The 21,759-nt window shown below is 48.5% G+C and overlaps 1 protein-coding gene across 1 annotated transcript; it reads right to left on the minus strand.

The window, feature by feature from the left end:
• Nucleotides 1–377: 377 nt before the first annotated feature.
• Nucleotides 378–20,547, minus strand: LPO (lactoperoxidase). The gene is given in 15 exon segments (XM_024573433.2): nucleotides 378–585; nucleotides 758–995; nucleotides 1,670–1,843; nucleotides 3,213–3,253; nucleotides 4,103–4,315; nucleotides 10,970–11,129; nucleotides 12,480–12,804; nucleotides 14,016–14,222; nucleotides 14,969–15,056; nucleotides 15,058–15,090; nucleotides 15,533–15,647; nucleotides 17,016–17,040; nucleotides 17,042–17,177; nucleotides 19,443–19,530; nucleotides 20,472–20,547. Coding segments are annotated over 15 exon segments (2,127 nt in total).
• Nucleotides 20,548–21,759: the final 1,212 nt, after the last annotated feature.

Below are 21,759 nucleotides of genomic sequence, written 5' to 3' on the forward strand. Positions count from 1 at the left end.
ACTTACAATCTAGTTGAGAAGAAATAAAGAGAGATAAGGATGCAAAGGCCACAGCCTCAGCCAAGACCTGTCCCAGGGAGAGGGTGGGTGACCCCCGGCAAGCTGGACTGGAAGGGTATCACAGCAAGTCTGCACCACGGCAAACAAGGACTTCCCCAGGCAGAGGAGATGGGGGCAGTGGGTTTCTAGTGGAAGAGATAGAGCAGCCAAGGCTCTGGTCTTGGGCTTGCGGGAGGTACGCATCTGGCAAGTGAAGCAAGACCTGGTGAGAAAGAAGGGCTGGGGCAGGGTGTGGAGGACTCAGGGGCTGGCCACCGAACTGGCTTGAAATGGCATGGTGGACCAAAGGCAGCTTTCCTGCACAGTGTGGGAGGCCCCTAGTTCCCCACTGAGGCCCAGGGTGAGAGGTCCAGCTTCTCAATGGTTGAGCAGTCCACGAAGTCGTGGGGGTAGCTGTTGGATTTGAATGGTTTCAGTGGGACCTTGGTGATGTGGGTGTTATCACAGACAAGGTGTGAGAAGGACATTTTCCATAGGGAGTCCCGCTGCTTCTCAGTGAAGACCCCAGGGTTCTCCCACCAGAACCTGTAGAAACAGAGGCACAGCGTTGCCATACAGCCCAGCTATTGACCCTTCCCCACCCTGCCAAAGGGCAGGTCATTGGGAACATGCTGAGGTCTGGGTTAGCCCTCACCCAGGAGGTGGGGACCCCACCTCGGGGAAAGGCCTGCCACTCTCCCACGGAGGTTTCACTTGCCTGTCTCCATCTCGAACCTGCTGGAACTGCTTCCCCACAAGGCAGGCCAGGAGAGACCCCACCCGGCCCCTTTCTACCAGCGGCTCAGCGACAACCCCAATCCAGATGTCAATGTTGCTAGGGGTTCCGTAGAGATCCAGGAACTTCTTAGCCAGCATCTTGTTCTTCAGCACAGCGCCCAGCTCCGCCAGGGTCTGGGGCTGCGAGAGGTTGCAGAAGCCTCTCCAGGAGTTATACCCTAGGACAGAGAGGCTGAAGTTGTCTCATCCTGGGGACCACTTGCTGAAGTCCCCCCCCACACCCACCGGAGACATACCCACTCCTGCCCCATAGCCCCAGAAAGTCTGGATTCATAGGAGTCACAGCTTTGGGGATGAGGTTCCATTGTTTTCTATCTGTGGTGCTTCAGTCTCAGGAGGGCTAGCAGGTGGTGAGGGTCCCGGCCCTATTCTAAGCAAATATGCAAACCGAAGAACAGAGAAGTTAAGTAACTTGCTGAAGGTCACATAACTAGAAATGGCACAGGTGGAATTTGAACCCAGGTAGATTGGCTCTTAATCAAAACGTTTCAATCGCCTTTCTTGGGGTCAAAAATATGGCCCCATGGTCATTGGTTTCCCTCTATTCTCCTTTTCATAATTTTTTCTGGGCTTTCAAACTGGATTTTCAAGTCAGTTGGTGGTATCTTTTTCATTTGAGAAGCTCCAAGATGGTACCAAGATATGTTCTCTTGCCTCTGAAGAGTGAAGGGAAGACTCCATTTCACAAATGAGCAAAATGAGTTTTAAAAACTGGTGTGCCTGCCTTCTGTTTTAGAATTGATCAGATCCTCAGGATCACAGAAGAGAGTCCTCTGGAACCCCAGAAATAGCTAAAAGTGCCCCAGGTCAGGCCAGACCCAGGCCCACTCACCAGGCATCCCATGGTCCCGGCAGCGCTGTGTGTCGATGGCAGCCAGGTCATAGCCGTGCATCTTTTGAACGGGCTTGCGAAGCTTATTGCCCAGCTCTCCTGTCATCATTTTATTCTGCTTCATCAATTTGGAGTTATTGGCCAGCAGGCCCCGCACCAGAGGGTCAACTCCACCTGCAAGGGAGACCATCCTGGCGATAAAGGGAGGGTGGGGACATCTGCCATTGCTGACCCCTCCCTCTACCAGATGTTATCTCTCAAGCATGAGTAGGACCAGTTGAACATCTCAGGTGAAAAGCAGGGAGAGAAGAGCACAGTGCAGCCTGCAGGGTGTTCTGGGGGAGGAGGCAGTGCACACTGCCTGCTTTGGGGATGGAAGAAAGGGCCATTTCCAGCAAAGCTGTCATTTAGAATGGAAGGGCAGATAAAGTGCTTCCCAGATAAGGTCAAGTCAAAGGAGTTCACCATCACCATGCCCTCATTATATGAAATGTCAAAGGGACTTATCTAAGAAATAGAATATCAAAAACTCTGAACAGTAAAATGACAACAAACTCACAACTACCAACAACTGAACCTAAAAAACAAAGACTAAGCAAACAGCTAGAACAGGAACAGAATCACAGAAATGGAGATCACACGGAGGGTTATCAGTGCGGAGGGGGAGGGAGAGAATGAGGGAAAATGGCACAGGGAATAAGAAGCATAACAGGTAGGCACAAAATAGACAGGGGGAGGTTAAGAATAGTATAGAAAATGGAGAAGCCAAAGACCTTATATGTACAACCCATGGACATGAACTAAGGTTCAGGGCAGAGGGAGAGAAAGGGGAGAAAAAAATTGGGACAACTGTAATGGCATAATCAATAAAATATACTTTTTAAAAAAGAAAGGGCCATTCATGAAATAATGGCATGAAGATAAACTTCAGGACTTTTTCCAAGCTCTAGTTCAGAGATGGCCCCTTCTCCTTCCACAGGTTCTGTTAAGGAACCTTGCAGTACAGGAAGAGGTAGCAGAAATCTATAGAAAATGGGCGTGACTTGTCAGGCCTCAATTAAGGCCAGTTTCAGCACAACCCAGTAGAAGGTAAAGGGAAGCTGGGTCCAACCTTTAGTAATTAATGGAGGTGGGAAGTCCCAGAGGGGACCGAAGAAGAGCAAGTTATTTACCAAATCCATGAGTTTTTTTTCTACAGAGGCCAGAGAAGCTGGACACGGGGGAAAGGAGGTAGGAAAAACCTGGTGTCTTAGAGGCCAGATGAGGAAAGAATAACGACTAGTATTTATTGATCACTTCCTGTGTGTCAGGGACTATGCAGGGTGCTCTACCCATATATTTCAAGATTTTTGTATATCCTGGTGAGATAGGTACTATTATTGTCCACAGTTTACAACTGAGGAAACTGAGGTTCAATGAGGAGAATTGCCTTGCCCCAGGTCACAGAGAAAGTGCCTGGAGCCTCACTTCCAAGCCAGGTTTCCCTCAAAGCAGGCTGCAAAGTGAGGCAGCCAGGTGGCAGCGCTTCCCTGAATGGCCTTACCATTTTTGACCATCCTCTAGGTGTTGAAGAAGAGGGTATGAGAGGGCCCAGAGACATATGAAAAGATGCTCAGCATCCCTAGCCATCAGAGAGATGCAAATTAAAACCATAATGAGGTACCATCTCACACCAGTCAGAGTGGCCAACATAAACAAATCCACAAACAAATGTTGGAGAGGATGCGGAGAAAAGGGAACCCTAGTGCACTGTTGGTGGGAATGCAGACTGGTGAGGCCATTGTGGAAAACAGTATGGAATTTCCTCAGAAAACTAAAAATGGAACTGCCCTTTGACCTAGCAATTCCGCTGCTGGGATTACACCCCAAGAACCCTGAAGCACCAATCCAAAAGAACCTGTGTACCCCAATGTTCATAGCAGCACAATTTACAATAGCCAAGTACTGGAAGCAACCTAAGTGCCCATCAGCAAACAAGTGGATCCAAAAACTATGGTATATTTACACAATGGAATTCTACGCAGCAGAGAGAAAGAAGGAGCTTATACCCTTTGCAACAGCATGGATGGAACTGGAGAGCATTATGTTAAGTGAAATAAGCCAGACGGTGAGGGACAAATACCATATGATCTCACCTTTAACTGGAACATAATAAATAGAAAAAAAAAAAAAGGAAACAAAATATAGCCAGAGACATTGAAGTTAAGAACAATCTAACAATGGACAGGGGGGAGTGGGGAGGGGACAGTGAGGAGAGGGGATTACAGGAACTACTATAAAGGACACATGGACAAAGTCAAGGGGGAGGGTGGGGTGGAGGTGGGGGAGGGATGGGGGTTTGGCTGGGGTGGGGTGGAGGGATGGGGAGAAAAGGCACACAACTGTAATTGAATAACAATAAAAAATTTAAAAAAAAAAAAGAAGAGGGTGTGCAGGGGGAGGTCTGATTCTGGACCCCATGGCTGATAGTTCTCGTCCAGGCGGGACACAGTGGGGAGGACCTCCAAGTGGCCAAAGCGGAAGGTGAAGGTGAAGACGTTGGAAATTCGGGGATCCACAGAGTTGTTGTAGCCTTGGTACGGAGGGATCCACTTCTGCATCTCAACGCCTAGCACAATGGGTAGGTAGTCCCTAAAGGTGATAATCCGGAAGGAGAAACAAGTCAAGAGGAAAGGGTATGAGAAGACCCTCTGCAGAGGGACGTTGGAGAGGCGCTGCAGCTGAGAGGGATGAGCAGTCAGAAATCAAGGAGGGCAAATTCGTAGCACCTGTGTCAAATCCCCGCCCCCTTGGCCTGGCAGACATTACTAATTGATCGTGACATTCTTTTTGCTGATCTCTCATGATTTGTCTCAACCTAGGCACTACCAGTCAGTCACTTGAATTTGGCACTCGAGATGTACTCTCTGTCATCTTTACTCTAAGTTTATGACCTTGAAGCTAAAGTGACAGCCCTTGTGTGTCACTTCAACATAGCCATGTTGGGCTTTTAAACTTTTTCCCACAGGCCAGGGCAATAGGAATGAAGAACCATAGTAATGGTTCCCAGGGCAACCAAGGGACGTTCATTCAATCTCCAGTTCTGAAAGACATGTTGCACTTTGGAGAGGTCAGTTTCTGCTTTTGTTTTACTGAAAACAATAAATTAAGAAAAGTTTGAAAAAATAATAAATCATGCTACCATCTAACACAATAATTATATTAATTTTTTATTCTTTTTAAAAATATATTTTATTGATTATGCTATTATAGTTGCCCCAACTTTCCCCCTTTACCCCCCTCCACCCAGTATCCCCACTCCCTCCAGTAACTCCCCCTTAGTTCATGTCCATGGCTCATGCATATAAGTTCTTTTATTTCTCCATTTCCTATACTATTATTAACATTCCCCTGTATATTTTATACCTACCAATTTATGCTTCTTAACACCTGCACCTTTTCCCCCACTCTCTCCCTTCCCCCTCACAGCTGATAACCCTCTAAGTGATCTCCATGTCTATGATTCTGTTCCTGTTCTGGTTGTTTGCTTAGTTTGGTTTTTCTGACTCAGTTGTTGACAGTTGTGAATTTGTTGCCATTTTAATGTTCATAGTTTTGATCTTCTTTTTTGTAAATAAGTTCCTTTAATATTTCATATAATAATGGCTTGGTGATGATGAACTCCTTTAGCTTTACCTTGTCTGGGAAGCACTTTATCTGCCCTCCTATTCTAAATGAGAGCTTTGCTGGATAGAGTAATCTAGGCTGCAGGTCCTTGCTTTTCATCACTTTGAATACTTCTTTCCAGCCCCATCTTGCCTGCAAGGTTTCTTTTGAGAAATCAGCTGATAGTCTTATGGGAAATCCTTTGTAGGTAACTCTCTCCTTTCCTTTTGCTGCTTGTAAGAGGAAATTTTAATTATGACGTGTCTTGGTGTGGTTCTCTTTGGGCCCCACTTGCTTGGGACTCTCTGTGGTTCCTGGACTTGAATAACTATTTCCTTCAGCATATTAGGGAAGTTTTCTTTCATTTATTTTTTCAAATAATTTTTCAATTTCTTGCTCTTCTCTTCTCCTTCTGACATCCCTATGATTCAGATGTTGTTGCATGTGGAGATGTGGAGATGCCCCAGAGGCTTGTTAGTCTATCCTTGTTTTTTTGTTTTTGTTTTTTGTTTTTAATTCTTTTTTCTTCTTGCTGTTCTGGTCGAATGCTTTTTTTCTTCCTTACGTTCCAAAATGTTGATTTGATTGTTGTCTTCATCCCCTCCATTGCTGGTTCCCTGTAGATTTTTCTTTATTTCACTTAATATAACTTTCATTTCTGCCTGGATCTTTTTTATTTTGTTGCTGTACACAATGAGCATCCTGATCACCAGTGTTTTGAACTCTGTATCTGATAAACTGTCTCCTGGCACTTGCCCTTTTCCAGTCACTTCACTCACTCCCTGTGTGTCCTTGTACCTTCCAGTTGTTGCCCTGGTGCTGAATCCCAGAGGGGGGTAGGTCTGCATAAGTCCTTAGTCCATGTGGGCCCTAAAAGAGGAGTCTCCTGAGAATCTGGCAGTTTCTTCCACTGCCCCAACTCCCACTGGTTTTTACAGCCAGAAGTTATAGGGATTTATCTTCCTGGTGCTGGAACCCTGGGCTGCTGGCTGGTTTTGCTTGGGGTTGGGATCCCTTGCTCCTGAGGTATCCCTCCCAATTTTTATCCACCACATGTGAATATTGGACTTCTGGTTCCACTGCCTCTCCGTGCCACTCTGTGGCTCCATGGCTCTCAGGACCTCTCTACCTCTCTCTGCATCCCTGCCCCTCCTACCCATCTGGATGAATATGGCTTCTTTAAATCCTTGGTTGTTGGGCCTTCCATACAGCTTGATTTTCTGATGGTTCTGGGTGGTATTTGTTTTGTAGTTTAGTTGTAATTTTTTTTTGTAGTTGTGCAAGGAGACGAAGTGTGTTTACTTACACCTCCATCTTCACTGATGGCTATTCTTCTAATATTTGTCTATATAATACACATTTTATATAGTTGTAATCCTAGAGAATACAAACATTTACATTCTGCTTTTTCACTTAACATTTGTCACATTTCTACTTAGCTCACAATTATGTAATTAAATGTGTATAATATTCTATCGTACTCACAGGTCCTTCCCTTACTCTTTTACTCTTGGGTTGCTACTAATTTGTTTAGCAGCACAGACTATGTGGGCGTCATTTTTGGTACAGGCAATCTGCTCCATGGGCTATGGGAAGGGGCAGGAGACAGAACCCTGCCTTTGGCCACAGTGGACTGGCCCAGTTTAATGGCACTTGATCTGAAGGGACAGGAAGGGTCATATAGGTTTTCATTTTCTACCATGTGCAGAAAATCAGAGAAAACTCATGTGCAGAGAGAGAGTGGAGAACAAAGAATAAGAGAGGAGCAGAGAGAAGGGAGGGACAGAGCAAGACTAACTGCTATAATTCCAGATGGTTTCCCATCTCTGCCTCTAACCCTTGCTGAGGCCCAACTACCCTCCCTATCCTGGGGTTCCAGGAGAAACCCTTGTCGGCTCCCATATGACATATGTATGGGGTTGAGCCAATCCTGAACATCTGGACTAGCCTGAGTGGGTTTTTTTTTTATTATTATTATTTTATTGTTGTTCAGTTGCAGTCATCTGTATTTTCTGAGTGGGTTTCTTTTTTTTGTAGTCCCAAAAGCCTTGTTATGTGTTGAATTGTGTCCCCCTCAAATTCACATGTTGAGGCTCTAACCCCTAATGTGTTTGGAGATCAGGCCTGTAAGGAGATAATGAAGGTTAAATGAGGTCATAAGGGTAGAGCCCTGATACAAAAGAACTGGTGTCGTTATAAGAAGGGGGAGAGACACAGGGGAAAGGCTATGTGAGGACACAGAGGGAAGGTGGCCACCTTGCAGGCCAAGGAAAGAGGCCTCAGGAGAAACCAAACCAGCTAACACCTTGATTTTCCAGCTTCCAGACTGAAAAAATAAATTTCTGTTGTGTAAGCTACCTGGTCTGTGAGATCTTATTGTGGTAACCTGAGTATGCTAATACCAGCCTTAACATAACTAATCTGTAGGTAGACATTTTTTAAATTCTTTGGATGATTTCCTATAAATATCTCCAGCAGGAAGACTTCTGGGCTCCAAATTCTTTTAAAATAAATATTGAATTCTGGAGATTTTGAGAGGAAAATGGAAATATGTGTAAATGTCTTTGACAGTTAAAAATAAGTGCATAGGGCATCTGGTTCCAGAACTAGATGGAGTAGATTCATTTTCCCTTCATCTTCCCTGCTAAATATAGCAAAACACCCTGGAAATTATTCAACAGACAACAGGAAAGAGACTCTGAAATCTGGCAAGAGGGTAGACTATCTGATGACCTCAGGACTTGGGAAATGACAACATGGAGAGTCCCTGCATACCCCAGACTAGGTGCAGGAGAGGCTGGCAACCTGGAACTTCTACAAGGAATAGACAGAAAGAAGCCCCCAGAATGCTTTCTTTAAAGGACTTGGACAAGGGAAGTCCAGCAGAGAACTAGTAAAGAGCGCCCAAACCTGCTTCACAAGCCAAGCCCTTAGCCATCCCAGCCCTTCATCCCCAACCCAGGCTGGTGAATGGTCTGATCTGCCTACAGTGGTGGCAGCAGTGAAACCCTGTGTCTCTCTGTTCCTCACTCAGTGGCATAAGGAGACGCAGGAGCAGTGGCTTCTGCTCCCCTAGAAGGTTGCTCAGCTGCAGAAGGCAGCCAGGAACGTATCAGTGTCAGCAGGGACTGACTGGGAACCCCAGAAGCACCAGTCAGTAATGACTCATGAACCCTAGAAGAATAAAGCAGACCCGAATAGCACTGCAGGGACTCAGGAACTAAACTATCATTAGAACTAATGTCCACTAAAGTATGTCAGAACCTAGAGGCTAAACCTAAACGGTAACTGCACGCTTACACGGAAGACTTAAATAGGCTCAAGAGTCTCCTAACGTAACAACTAACATGTCTAGGATACAGCTGAAGAGTCACTCATAATAGCAAGAAAAAGGAAAGCCAAAATTTGAATGAGGAAAGACTTAAACAGTGACTTACATCTGCTGCTGGAATTGCCTGTTGAAGATTTTAAAGCAGCTGTCCTAAAAACGCTTCAGTGGCCAATTCTAAGCTGTCTTGAAACAAATGAAATACAGAACACCTCAGCAAAGAAGTGGACTTTATAAAAACAAACTGAACTCGTGGAACTGAAAATTAAATGAAATAAAATACTTGTTAAATAGACCCAGTCACAGGATAGAGATGACAGGATAGAACTGAAGACAGATCAATAGAATTTAGTCAATCCGAAAACAGAGAGAAAGTAGACTGAACAGGGCCACATAAATATGTCCAGGTAATTTTGACAGAGGAACAAAAGCACTTCGGTAGAGGAAAAATAGCCTTTTCAATAAGTGGTGTTGAAGCAATTAGACATCCATAGGCCAAAACAATGACCCTTGGCCTAAACCTCACACTTTACACAAAAATTAATTTTAAATGTCATGCACTTAAATCTAAAACATAAAACAATAAAACTATTAAACAAACAAGCCAACAAAAACAGGAGAAACGTCTTGGGGACCTGTGAGCAGGGAAAGAGTTCTGAAACTTGATGCCAAGGGCGCCGTTCATGAAAGGAAAAAAAAAGATAAATTTGACTTCATTAAAATGAAAAACCCTTTCTCTGCAAAAGACTCTGGAAGAGAGTGAGAAGACAAAAGTACAGGCTGGGAGGAAATATTTAAAGTCACGTATCGGACAAAGGACTTGTATCTAGGATAGATGAAGAGCTCTCAAAACTCAACATTAAAAGGCAAACAATCCAATCTGAAAATGAGCTCAATATATGAACAGGTATTTTATTGAAGCAGGTACACTGAGGGCAAATAAGCACGTGAAAAGATGTTCAATGTGATTAGCCACTGGAGAAAGGCAAATTTAAACCACAATGAGACGTCACTGTACACCTGTCAGAAAGGGTAAAAGTTGTGATGACACCAAATAGGAGCAGGGTGCAGAGAAACCGAACCATTCGTACATTGCTGGTAGGGATATGAAGTGGTACAGTCCCTCGGGAAAATAGTTTGGCAGTTTTTTAAAAAACTGAAATGGGTGTATCTTATGATCTAGCAATCGCATCCTTGGGCATATGTCCCAGGGAAATCAAAACTTATTTTCATGTAGAAACTGCTACATGAATGCTCATAACAGCTTTATTCATAATAGCCCCAAACTAGAAACCACTCAAATGTCCTTCAATAGCTGACTGGTTAAACAAGCCACGAAATACTACTCAGTAACAAAAAGGGGTAAACTATTCATAGGTGCAGGGACTCGGATGAACCTCAAGGAAATTATGCTGAATGTAAAAAGCCAATCTCAAAAGGATACATACTGCATGATTTCATTTACATAACATTCATGAAACGACACAACTGTAGAGGTAAAGAACAGATTCGTGGTTGCCAGGGGGGCGGGGGGGGGGAGGGTTATAGCAAGGGGAGGGGGGGCGTGGCCATGACAGAGTAGTGTGGCAGTCTGGTGGTTACCGTAGAGTTAAGCATCTTCATTGTGGGGGTGGTTACATGAACTTACACGTGTGATAAAATTGCATGGAGCTACACACACATGATTGTGTTCATAACTGGTAAGATCTGAATAAATGCTGTGGTTTGTATCGGTGTTAACTTCCTGCTTTTGATATTGTACCGTAGTTATACAAAATCTCGGCATTGGGGGAGGCTGGATGCACGTACATTTTTTTTTACAATTTCTTGAAAATTGACAATTATTTCAAATGTTTTTATTTTACAAGTATGTTCATGTTTAATAACAACACATATCAAGCTTTCTAAGTCTTTTCTAGTTAGTCAGCCAGTCAACAAGGGCAGTTGACTACACTTGTGATGTGTGGCTTAGGTGCAGAGAACTGGGGAAAAAAAATAATCCAAACAAAATAACCAAAATAACTACAATGTAACTGCCCCAGGAGTGAGGGAACCTTACACCCTGAGATGGTACCTGGGCAGGTACACCGAGTGACCAGCCTACGAGTGATTCTGTCCAATACTCTGCATCCAGAGACTCACTTTGGGGAAGAGAAGCTAAAGAAACAAAAAGGAAGGTTTTAAAGGAGACCATGGGAAAGAAGCAGCAGAGAGGAGGGAGGGAAGCGGAGGTGTGAAAAGCAGAGGAGGTAGCAGAGGTGCTGCTACACACAGAGGGAGGGGAGGCTGTGGCAGGGTTGGGGGGAGCAGGGCTGGGCCTCCGTACCTGCATGAAGGCTCCTAGGATTTTCCGGGCTTCCTGGTAGAGCTTTTCTCCATCCCACTGAGGGTTGAGTCTCTCCAATTCCCTGGCCAGCCGGCTGTGCTCTTGGAGAAGGAGGGTGTGGCAAGTGTCCAGCAAAGTATACTGTGAGACTTGGGCATCTCCTGAAAGCCCAGAAGGCAGGAGGTGGGTTCCCCCCCACCCCGAGCAGCCCCAGAACCTGGTAGCCTGCACCAAAAAAATAAATGATGGTGCCCCCCACCAGGGCCCCTCTTTGCACTCAACAAGGGAAGTAAGGTGGAGAGAGATCAGAGTGGAGACCCACAGGGTTGGATCTCAGCTCCACACACATGCACTTCTTAGCTGTGTGACTTCGCACAAGTTATTTAACAATTCTAAGCCTCAGTCTTTGTATCTGTGAGAACGGGGATAATAAAGCCAACCTCACAAGACTGTGGTAAAGACTACAGGTGACATTAAAAAGTAAAGTTTTGCTAATGTACAGTCCCGACTGCCTTTTAAGGTGGGGCGGGCTATACGAACGGAACTTTGTACTGTGTGAAGCAACTTCGAAGGTTTCCGGAATGCAAGTCTGAGGGTAGGCGCCTGGGTGGGTGTGAGCTCTGTTAGACACGGAATCTGAAAGAGCGGCAAAGAGGTCTGGGCCTGCGGGCTGGCCTCTGCCATGCCAGGGTGGGCAGGGGGTTGGCCCGGGAGAGTGAATTTTTGGCAAAGGGAAGGCCTCCAGAGGCGAAAGGCAGAGAGGACCAGGGGTCCTGTGGCCCCAAATGAACAGGACTGGGGGGCTCTGGTTGTGCACAGATTGCGTGGAGTGTGGTATTTATGCCAAAGCTTATAAAATGCCTTAAAGATATACATCCTCTTAATCTAGAACTTCCTCCTTTAGGAAGTTATCTTAAAAAAATTACTAAAATGAGCACAAAAAATCATCAACAAAAATGTTTATTACCTAAGAACAACAACAACAAAAAATCACAGAAAAACTAGAAATGACTCGAATGTCTCCAAGTAAGGTTGATAAAATAAATTGTGGTAATACATGTAACCCCAGGCAGCCATTAAAAATCATGTTGTAGAAGAGTATTTAAGTGACGTCCTAAGTGCAGACATCAGGTTATAGAGCATTACTACATGATCCTGTTGATATAAAATGATACAGAACTGTAATAGGAACAAACCTAGAAAGATAGGCATTAAAATGTTAGCAATGACTTCCTGTGGGTGGTGGGATTTTGTTGATCTTCTTTGCGTTTTTATGGACTCCCTTAACTTTTTTTTTTATACTGAACACATGTTCTCAGATTCTGTGTTCATCTGTACCCTTCTGCCAGTCCCGAACCAGTGCCAGAGGCAGTGGTGGCTTGGTGTGCATTTTTCCAGAAGATGATGAGAAGACCCTGGAAGCTGCCTGGCAGCCCCATGAGGTTTCTCTGGCCTCCCTCTGCTCTCCACCCCCTTGCCCTTGGGCCCCTCTGTTCCTACCCAAGACTCACCCACCTGGAAGCAGGGCACGTGGGCAGTGGTGTTGATGAACTCACAGGGGCTTGGCTTCTTGTTGTCAAAGGGCAAGTAGGCCAGCCCATGGTCCCAGACCTCCTGGTTGACAGCCAGGAGGCCCAGGGGGCTGCTGAGGTTGCGGAGGCGTCTGGCCAGGCTGGGCTCAGAGCCATACACTAAGTCGGCATCCAGGAAGGAGGTCACAGCGTTGATCTGCTGTCGGGCCAGGGTCTGGTAGGATGGAGTGGGGCAGACGAACCCAGATCGGAAGAAAGACATGTACTCCCCTTGAATCTTCACCTGAGGGTAATTGCATGGGATCTGCAGAGAGATTGGAGGTGGGTGACTGGGCAGAGGTGGTACAGCTGGGCCCTGGCAACCTCTCCCCAGGGCAGATCTGGGTGAAGCTGGCAAAGGTGCTGATGGTGTCCTTCTGGGATCCTAGTGTCAGACACCGACTCCAGACACCTCCTGCTGATGCTGTACATCCTGGGCCCGCTATACCCTGAAGTTCATTACCTCCCACTGTGTAAAAGGACTAAGGGGACTCAGCCAATCTTTCAGAGACAGGGCTTCACATTTTTGGTGGAGTGAGGGCCCTGAGACCCCTGGGCAGGAAGGCAGAGCAGGAGATAGGGAAGGACTTGTGAATAATTACTACCAACAGCAGCTACCATGGATGTATTTTGCTTCTACCGTGTGCTAGGCATTCTGCATATTTTCTCACTTTGGACCTCACAAAACCCTGGAAGGTAGCTAATTCAGTCCCATTTTACAGATGAGAAAACTGAGGTTCAAAAAGGTTGAGTACCTTGCCCACAAACATACAAACTGGGAGGGAAAGATGTGAGAATCAGATGCAGGTTGGCCTCAGTTGACGGCTCAGTTTCTTTATACCCTAGCACGTGGCCTTGACTTGCTTGTTGTTTGAGTGAATAAATCACTCTCTAATCCTAAAGTCCATGAATAAGAGGCCAAGGGGCCCCAGTGCAAGTTCCTCTCCCTTCCTGCTGGAAATTTCCCCAATTTCTGATTCATCCATCAAATTTCAGCTCTTCCCAGACCCTAGGATGACTTATTACAGCAGGGTTCCACAAAGCTTACTGCGTATGAAGTGAATCTCCTAGCAGAGTGTAAGACCTGTTCCCCAGTATCTGGGCGGAGGCTTAAGAGTTCTCCTAAGTCTACACTTGGTACCGACACTGCCGGCTGGGGACACAGACAAGCCTCCCCAGAGCATCCCGGTTTTGCCCTTAGAGGTTCCTTGTCCATTTCCCATGCAGGCCCTCTGTCCTCGAGGGGAGGAACAGCATCTAATTTGTCTTTGAATCCCTAGCACATAGTGCACTGCCTGGCATGAAGGAGATGACTAATGTCTGTTTACTGAATAAATGGACAAGTGGATGAATGGACATGTGAGGAGTGTCAAATCAGCACTCAAGGTCTCCTTAGAGACCCTGGCTGACGGGCTGGAAATGTCTGCCCCGTGAGGGTGGCCAGGGCTTGTCAGGGACGCGCAGTGCGGGGCCTACCATGATGGGGAAGCAGTTGCCTCCTTGGACACAGTACTTCCCACATTGCTTTTTGGAGTATTCGCTGCTCCCCTGCTCACTGTCAGGGACAAAATCCAGGTCGTGGTCCACAATGTGACCCCACTGCATGAGCAGTAGGGATCTGTTTGGGTCCAGAACATCCTTCTCAATCAGATAGCTTGCAATCTGGTTGGATACCTCACGGGCCTGCGGGAGAAAGAAGGGGCAGGAGGGCTGGAGGAAAATGTGCTTTGAGGATTCAGGTTCAACTGCAGTTTTTGCCTACAATGTAAGAGGCACATTTATTTAATCCCTATGACAAGCTTGTGAGGCGCTTGGCGTTATCCCCATTTTGTAGACGAGGAGACCGAGTCCTGGAGAAGTGAGGTCAATTCTCCAAGGTCAGCTACGAAAGGGCAGGGACAGGATTAAACGCAGGTCTGTGTGGCTGGAAGGCTTGCAAGGCCGGTGCCCTTCCACTGTGGAGAGGGGAAACAAAGACAGGCTGCCTCTGAAGTGCCACTGAGCTGCCAGGTGTCTGGGAAGAGGAGAGGGGCTCAGGGGAGGGCCTGCCAGCTCAGATAAGGCCAGCAGATAGGACCTCCAGGCAAAGGACAGCTGATGCGCTCCAGGGGCTGGGGTGGGGTAAGCAGGAGCAGGATGGGTTGGGGAGGCCATCTGCCTAGGAGACCCCAGGGGATCTGGCCTGTGGGCAACTGGGATGTGACAGCCACTTGGCTGGGCTCCTGGCTGGCTCCGAGCTCTGCTGCCCTCTCGTGGCAGTTCGGGGATTACCGCCCGGCAGCAAGTCCAAATGTCCATCTCCTGAAGCGGCTCCACCACGCATCCTCCGTCCTCCCACCTAGCTCTTCGTCCTTGTTTTGTGGGTGTAGAGTGCATCTTGTCCCCCTCTGACTCCCATCCTTCACCCCCCACTGCCAGCCTGGCCTCACCAGCGGGATCCGGAAGCCATTTCGTGTCTTTCCCGGCGTCCACCCGAAGGTCAGGGAGAGCCCATCCTCGTACTCAGCCGGCAGCCAGCACCCTGTTGGTGGCGCCCAGCTCAGGGTTGCTCCTGAAACCGGGCAGGACCCGCACTCAGCCTCCACCAGCAACTCCGGGGTTCGCTTCCCCGCACATCCCATGAGGATCCCATGGGGAAGGACCAGGAGCATCTGCCTGAGGGAAAGGGGACGCGGAGGAGGCACCTCTCCAATGTAGGGGTTCTGAACTACCTCCCCCACCTGAAGGTGCGAGGCTCCCCTGCCCTGGGGAAAGGTGCTGCTTCCAGTGGGAACCAGTGGTCTCTTTAGAAGGTGGGGGAGTTGGGGGGGGCAGGGTTCCAACTGGACGGATTCTGGTGGGCGCCAAGTTTAGGAGGGTAAGGCAGTGGGAGCGCTGCCTGGAATGTTCAAGCGGCTGGGCTGGGCGGAGCGGGGCAGATGGCAGGGTAAGGCAGGTGGGCTGGGCATGGTGGTCGTGAGCCCTGTCCCCCACAGCCGCCCAAGCCCACTCACCTGTTATTACAGTCTCCTCTAATGGTGCAGTAAGACCTGTTGTCGCATCTCACCACAGGGGCAGGGGCATCACAACCCACCTCCCAAGAGAGTGCAGCCAAGTTCAGGCTCAGGTCTGAAACGGAAGGGACACCAACGGGGCTGAGTTCTTTCTCCATTCTGAGGCACTGGGGGGGGCGGGGAGGCAGGAAAGGGAAACCAGGGAGGAACTCAAATTTGGGGGAATATGTTCTGTGTTCTAAGTAAGCATTTCTGAGGTGGTGTCTCATTTCATCCTGACAACTCCTTGGGAAGGAATTTAAATTCCCAGTTAAACTGAGACCACAGTGCTCAAGAGACTTGCCCAAGGCCACACAGGTAACAACTTTGCAAGGCCCCAGAATTCTCAGTAATTCTTTGACTGTCAGGTCATTTGAATTAATGGATCTTTCTGTTAGAATAAAAGTACCCCTGAGATATGATTGCTTGTCTTCTAAAGCTTCACTGACATCTGAAGCACTAAACAAGCAGGAATCTCTACGGGAAAGATGTTGGGGAGGGACAGGTCATTTCTAAGTCAGGGGCACTGTGGTCTTGGGAGGAGCAACATAATGGGGGGCTTTAGGCCTTGGAGGCTTCCATGTGGGCACAGAATGGAGAGAGCTCCACAGTCCTGATGCAGCTTGTGGCCCAACAGAGCACCTACAGAGAAAGATAGGTGAGGGAATCTAGCCCGGGGGGCTTCTTCAGAGGACCGTCTATGAAAGTTGGCAGGGGCCGGGGTTCATCCCCACCCCTGCCTTTGAATCTTGGAGTCCAAAGTGCTGCCTACTTCTCCCTTCCTTGTCCCAGTTTCCTTCTGTTGGAACTTTGGAATTTGCCCAGGTCCTGGGCTGCATACCTTCTCTCACTGGATGTGCTGCCAGGGGGAACCGGCAACCTCTTGCTCTGGTCAGATCCAAACCCCTCCCTCCGTGATTCTGTGACACTGGTGGGGCTGGGGTGGAGAGCTGGGAGGAAGCCCTGATCCACCCATAGGCCCATTGGTTCAGCTCCACTTTACTCAGAAGGTGGAAATCCTACCTCCTGTGATACAACCCCAGTAAATCCCCCAGACACAGGTGACTTAAATGTCCCCTTCGCAGGCAGAAAGTGGTGACACTGGGGTTTGGAACAGGGAGCCCATGTTCATTGACTTTAGAACTTCCTCTGGGTATAGGCCTTTCAGATGGTATTCTACCAAGAGCATGAATGTCCCCTCATTTGGAGTTGACAGTGTGACCTTGCTGGACTTTTAAGTTCCTTTCTCTACAAAAACAAAAAGAGCATTTTCCTAGCTGTCCTCTCAGCTCCTCCTTGCTTTGCAGTTCTAAGAAGGGAGAGACAGGGGTGCTTCTCCGAGGAGATGGCTCCTCATAGGGGACACAACTTTTGGTGGCTTCTGCTTTCTCCTGTGAGGAGACGACCCCTTCCCGCCATCTGAGGGCCAGGGGGTTTTCTGTACCTGTAGCATTGGTCAAGGTCATTTTTCTGCCTCAGTCTCTTTAAGGAGTCCTCCCACACCTGCCCGTTGCGGATGGCCGTGCGTGTCTGGCCCTTGGCATGCTTGAGGTACTCTGAGAGCTTTCGAGTGTTGGGCGCCTCAGAGCTCATGGCAGTCATCAGCCTACACTGGAGACAAAGGAGGACTCGTGACCTGGCCCCTGCGGCTCTGAATCCGTAGAACGGGTGTGAGGTGCAGCGTGAATAGTGAGGCCACGAGGGTATGGGTAGCATGCAGGAGATAAGCACCGCCTGCGCTCTCAGGATCTTTTCTCAGTTCTCTTCTGGAAAATCTCTTGTGGGAGGAGGAAGATGCTGTGTGTCTTTAAGCTTTGCTAGGTCTGGTTCTGAGGGAAGGCCGGCAGATGGATGTGAGCGCTGCCTGAATTAGAATCAGAGGGTTGCGGCTGTGCTGGCTGCGACAGGACCGACTGGGGAACCTTGAAACCACCAGTGTCCCAGGACACACAGATGCAGACCGGGGAACCCCTGACGCTCTGTGTGCTTCTCCTGCCTACACTCCTACACTGACTCACCAGGGACTTACCTCCTGCTTGGCCGGCTTCGGGGCTGGGCTCTGTGGGAGCAGGCAGGGCTTTGGAGGGCCTCTTTCTCCACCTCCACCGCCTCCGCCCTCATCCTAGCCACTGTCCTCTCCCATCTGGAGGGCCGCAGCCACCTCCTAACTGGGCTCCTGCCTCACTCCTGTCCCCCTCCCATCCATTCTCTCCATAGCTGCTGGAGTGAGCTTTCTAGAGTGAAATTCAGACCATGCCATCCTCTGATGAAAGTACTTCATTGGCTTCCGCTGGGACGTGCATGAATCCATCTGCTTGCTGCATGCATGCTGATTATAAAGCGCAGTCATTGCCTCTATCTAGCTCCAACACATTTTCATCGCCCCCAGAAAAGACCCCATACCTATTAAGCAGTCACTTCCAATTCCTCTCCTCTTCTCCTCTTCCCCCACCAACCCCTAGCAACCACTAATGTGACTCCATGGCCCTTATGGTCCATTTCTCTGTCCTCGCCTGTGTGTGCTCCTCCTTGCCTACTAACTTCACCAACATCAGCCTTCTTTCTGTTTCCCGAGCACCCTAAGCTCTTTCCTGCCCCAGGACCTTTACCTCTGCTGTTCCCAGTCCCTGGAATACCACCCCTCTGCAGGACTGGCTCCTCCTTGTCTTCCGTCATGCTTCCCTGACTCCTCCACCAGGAGTAGCAACCATTGCTCTGTTTATTCCTTCATTCCATGAGCAATTGCTGGGTTGTCTGTGTGTTTGTGTAACAGGCTGTTCAAATGTGACCCTTTGTGTCTCCATGAGGCCCCCAAGCCCAAGAACTAACCAGTGAGGACAAGTTCCAAAGCAGGGCTGGTCGTCCTGTGCACGACCTACAGAGGAGGTGATGAACACTGGTTTTGCGGCTTTTATGCTCTAACCCCAGCTCAGGGCTATGCAAGGATTGACATTAAGGAGGTAGGAGGGGGCAGAAATACCTGTTGTTTCCCTCCTGCCACCGTGGGAAGCTTCCTCTTTGCTTTCATACTAGTGACAAGGGCCTTAAGAGGAAGGCCCCATTGGGTGTCCCAGAGTTGTGGTTGGCTATTAATACCTTCTCAGAGAGCCTAAGGGAATGAAGTGGTGGCTGGTGCTGTGACAGGTCTCCCTTTGGGGTCAGCTGAGGCCAGACCTTAAACCACATCCTTGCTTAGCTTCTTCCTTTCACCTCTCTGCTCCCTCACTCCATTACAGCTTTCCCGGGAGCACCCCCCAATCAGTCACCCGCATGTGAACCCAGGTCTTGGGTTCCGCTTCTAGGACCTGACCTAAGTCAGTCAATATTAGCCAAATAAATGTAGAATTTCCACCTACAGGCTTTCTGAGACTGGAACGTGTGACCCAAGGAAACACTGGCCATGCAGAAAGAAGTGCTTACTCCTGGGGAGGTCACAGCCGATATGAGAGATACAAAGAAACTCTTTTCTTAAATATTGGTACGTATATCGGATGCAAAGGTTGAAGGTCATGACTAGCTGTGTGTTTGTACATGGCTAATAGTAACCCATAATGTTGAAGCCATCAGTTTGGTTACAACATGTGTTTCTTAAGGGTGTGTGATATTCAACCTGTCCTATAATTTTTTTGACCGAGACCTCTGCAGGGTTTTATAGGATTAGATTAAACATCCGCTTCAAGTTACCCACAGGATGAGGATTTTAGGAGCTGTGAGCTGTTACTCCTGCTTGCCAAGTGCTCCGAGGTGGGGAGGTGGATCGGCAGATTGAGTAGCTGCTTTGGCTCCTTGGCTTGTCAGGGCTGGCCTGCATGTGCTTGTCGTTAACAGGAGGCCTAGGAAGGGCAGTATGTTGTGTGGGTGTCTCACCTACCTGGTCCGAGATTCCAGAAAGGCCTTGTTGACGTGGACCTTGACCCGACTCACAGTATCAGAGATGGCAGCAGTGCTGGTGGCCTGTGCTTGGAGGGGGAGAAATAAGCAGCGGGGTGTCAGACACCACTCCTTTGAAATGCCCTCTGCTTCCATCTCCCTCTTTCTCAGCCATTACCCACCCTCAACCCCCAAATCTGAGCAGGCAAAGGATCAAGATTAGGAAACTTTCACAAGAATCCTCAAGGACAAAAAGCACAGCATGGGAAGAACACTATATGATCCTCCATAAGATGTCAACACTGGTTTTTGGGAGTCCACTGGAATACCCAGTGATGGAATTAGGAAGGTGTGTGGCTGTTCAGGTTGGCTAAAGCTCCTGGGCTGTGGGGATTTTTCTGGTTCTTAGCGAACCAGACCCTTAAGCAAGTCCATCAAGGACTTAGCTGACCACCAGGGCCCTGAAGTAGGGAGAGGATGGTGTAGGGTAGAGGTGGGATTCCTTGATTCCATTCATATTGGGGTCTGGGTGTCGGGTGGGCAGGATGCATTCTCTGAACAAGAGGAGTATAGTGGGTTAAGTAGTGTGCTCCTAAAATACAGGTACTCGCAGAACCTCAGAATGTGACCTCATTTGGAAATAAGGATTTTGCAGACATAAATTAAAATAAAGTTATACATGTACAGATTAAGGTGAGTTCCAAATCCTCTGACTGGTGGTTTTACAACAAGAGGGGAGGACACACGGAGGGTACAGAGAAGAAGACTATGCGAAGACAGAGACAGAGACTGGAGTGATGCAGCTGTGAGCCAAGGACTCCCAGGGATGGCCAGGAGCCACTGGAAGCTGGAAGAGGCAAGGACAGAGTCCCCTCTAGAGCCTTCAGGGGAGTATGACCCTGCCGACACCTTGATTTTGGACTTCTAACCTCCTGAACTGTAGGAGAAAAAATGTCTATTGTCTTAAGCCAAGTAGTTTGTGGCCCTTTGCTACAGCAACCCCAGGAAACCAATACAGGGAGACACTTACCGCACGCAACAGACACTGCAGCGTGGAGCAAGGTCAGGGACGCTCGGAGCCCTGGGACGCAGAGGAGGACCCACATGCTGAAACGAGATCCAGATCGTGGTGTGGGCCTTGCAGAGCCCCCATGGGAGGGACTGAGTCACAGAAACGGGGTGGTAAGGAAGAGAAGCCCAGGGGATACCAGACACCCTAACATTAAAACAGTTCAGGCGAAGCTACAATACCTAAGAATCTACCATAAGTGCAGGCCCATGCTGGGTACTGGAAAGAGGCAGTGGGTTGAAAGAACTCAGGCCTTGGCGTCTGCAGGTCCTGAGTTGTAGTTCTGATTTGCTTTAACTAGCTTATGACATTGGGCAGGTTACTCAGTATCTCTGGGCCGTTGGCCTGTCAAGTGAGGAGGGTTGGACCAAGTGATCCAAGGTTTCCGATTCCGCCTGTGACCTGAGATCCTGTGCCTGTCTTGCCACCTGTCTTGGGGAGAAATGCTATTACCAAACCTGGAACACGTCTGTGGGGTTCCCTGCAGGATATTTTGCTCCCTGCAAGCCCTGCTCCTCTGGCTCAGCACCAGGAGAGTGTGCCCTAAAAGCAGACATTCGGTTCCTGCCTTCAGAAATGGCAGGGGCTTTACCCTCGCTCCAAAAGGCAATTTGATGGGAACACAGGAATGAACACTGTGGCAAAGCTCAGACTCCCTAAGCCCACAGCTGTGTCCTAGGCTGTCTGCAGAGATTCCAGCTCCCTCCCTCGAGAGCTCAAACTCTGAACCTAAACCGTCAGACTAAAACTTGCATAGCATTGTTTGCTGATGAGGGGCTTAGGGGCTTAGTGTGTACATTAGGTTTGGTGGAATAGACCCCAAATATCTCCTGAGGAGATTCTAGCTCCAGCCAGGCAGGTGTCCCTGTGCAGACGGAATGATCACATGTTTAGACTACAGTCTTGGCAGGCCCTCAGCTTTCCCAGGAGAGCACAGGGTCACCCTGCAGTGTGGTTCCCCGGTGGACTCCGGAAACACGCCAAGGAGAACGTTCTCAGGGTGGCTTCCCCCTCTGTATGTACTGGAAGCTCCCCTAGGGGACAGCATGGTTCTGGAGCTTTGCCTGAGAGATCGCCCAGGCAGTCTTCCAGGCCCGCTCCGGATAATCTCCCTTTGGGTTAGGCCAGACCACAAAAGGAGAACTGTGTTTCTGGACCAGGTAATTTCAGCCTCTCTCACACTCCCCCAGTCTTTTCCTCTGCCATTTTATGATCCCCCTAATAATTTTCATCTTGTTGAATGTGCTTG

The sequence above is a fragment of the Desmodus rotundus genome, chromosome 9 (assembly GCF_022682495.2).
Source record: "Desmodus rotundus isolate HL8 chromosome 9, HLdesRot8A.1, whole genome shotgun sequence".
Lineage (NCBI taxonomy): Eukaryota > Metazoa > Chordata > Mammalia > Chiroptera > Phyllostomidae > Desmodus > Desmodus rotundus.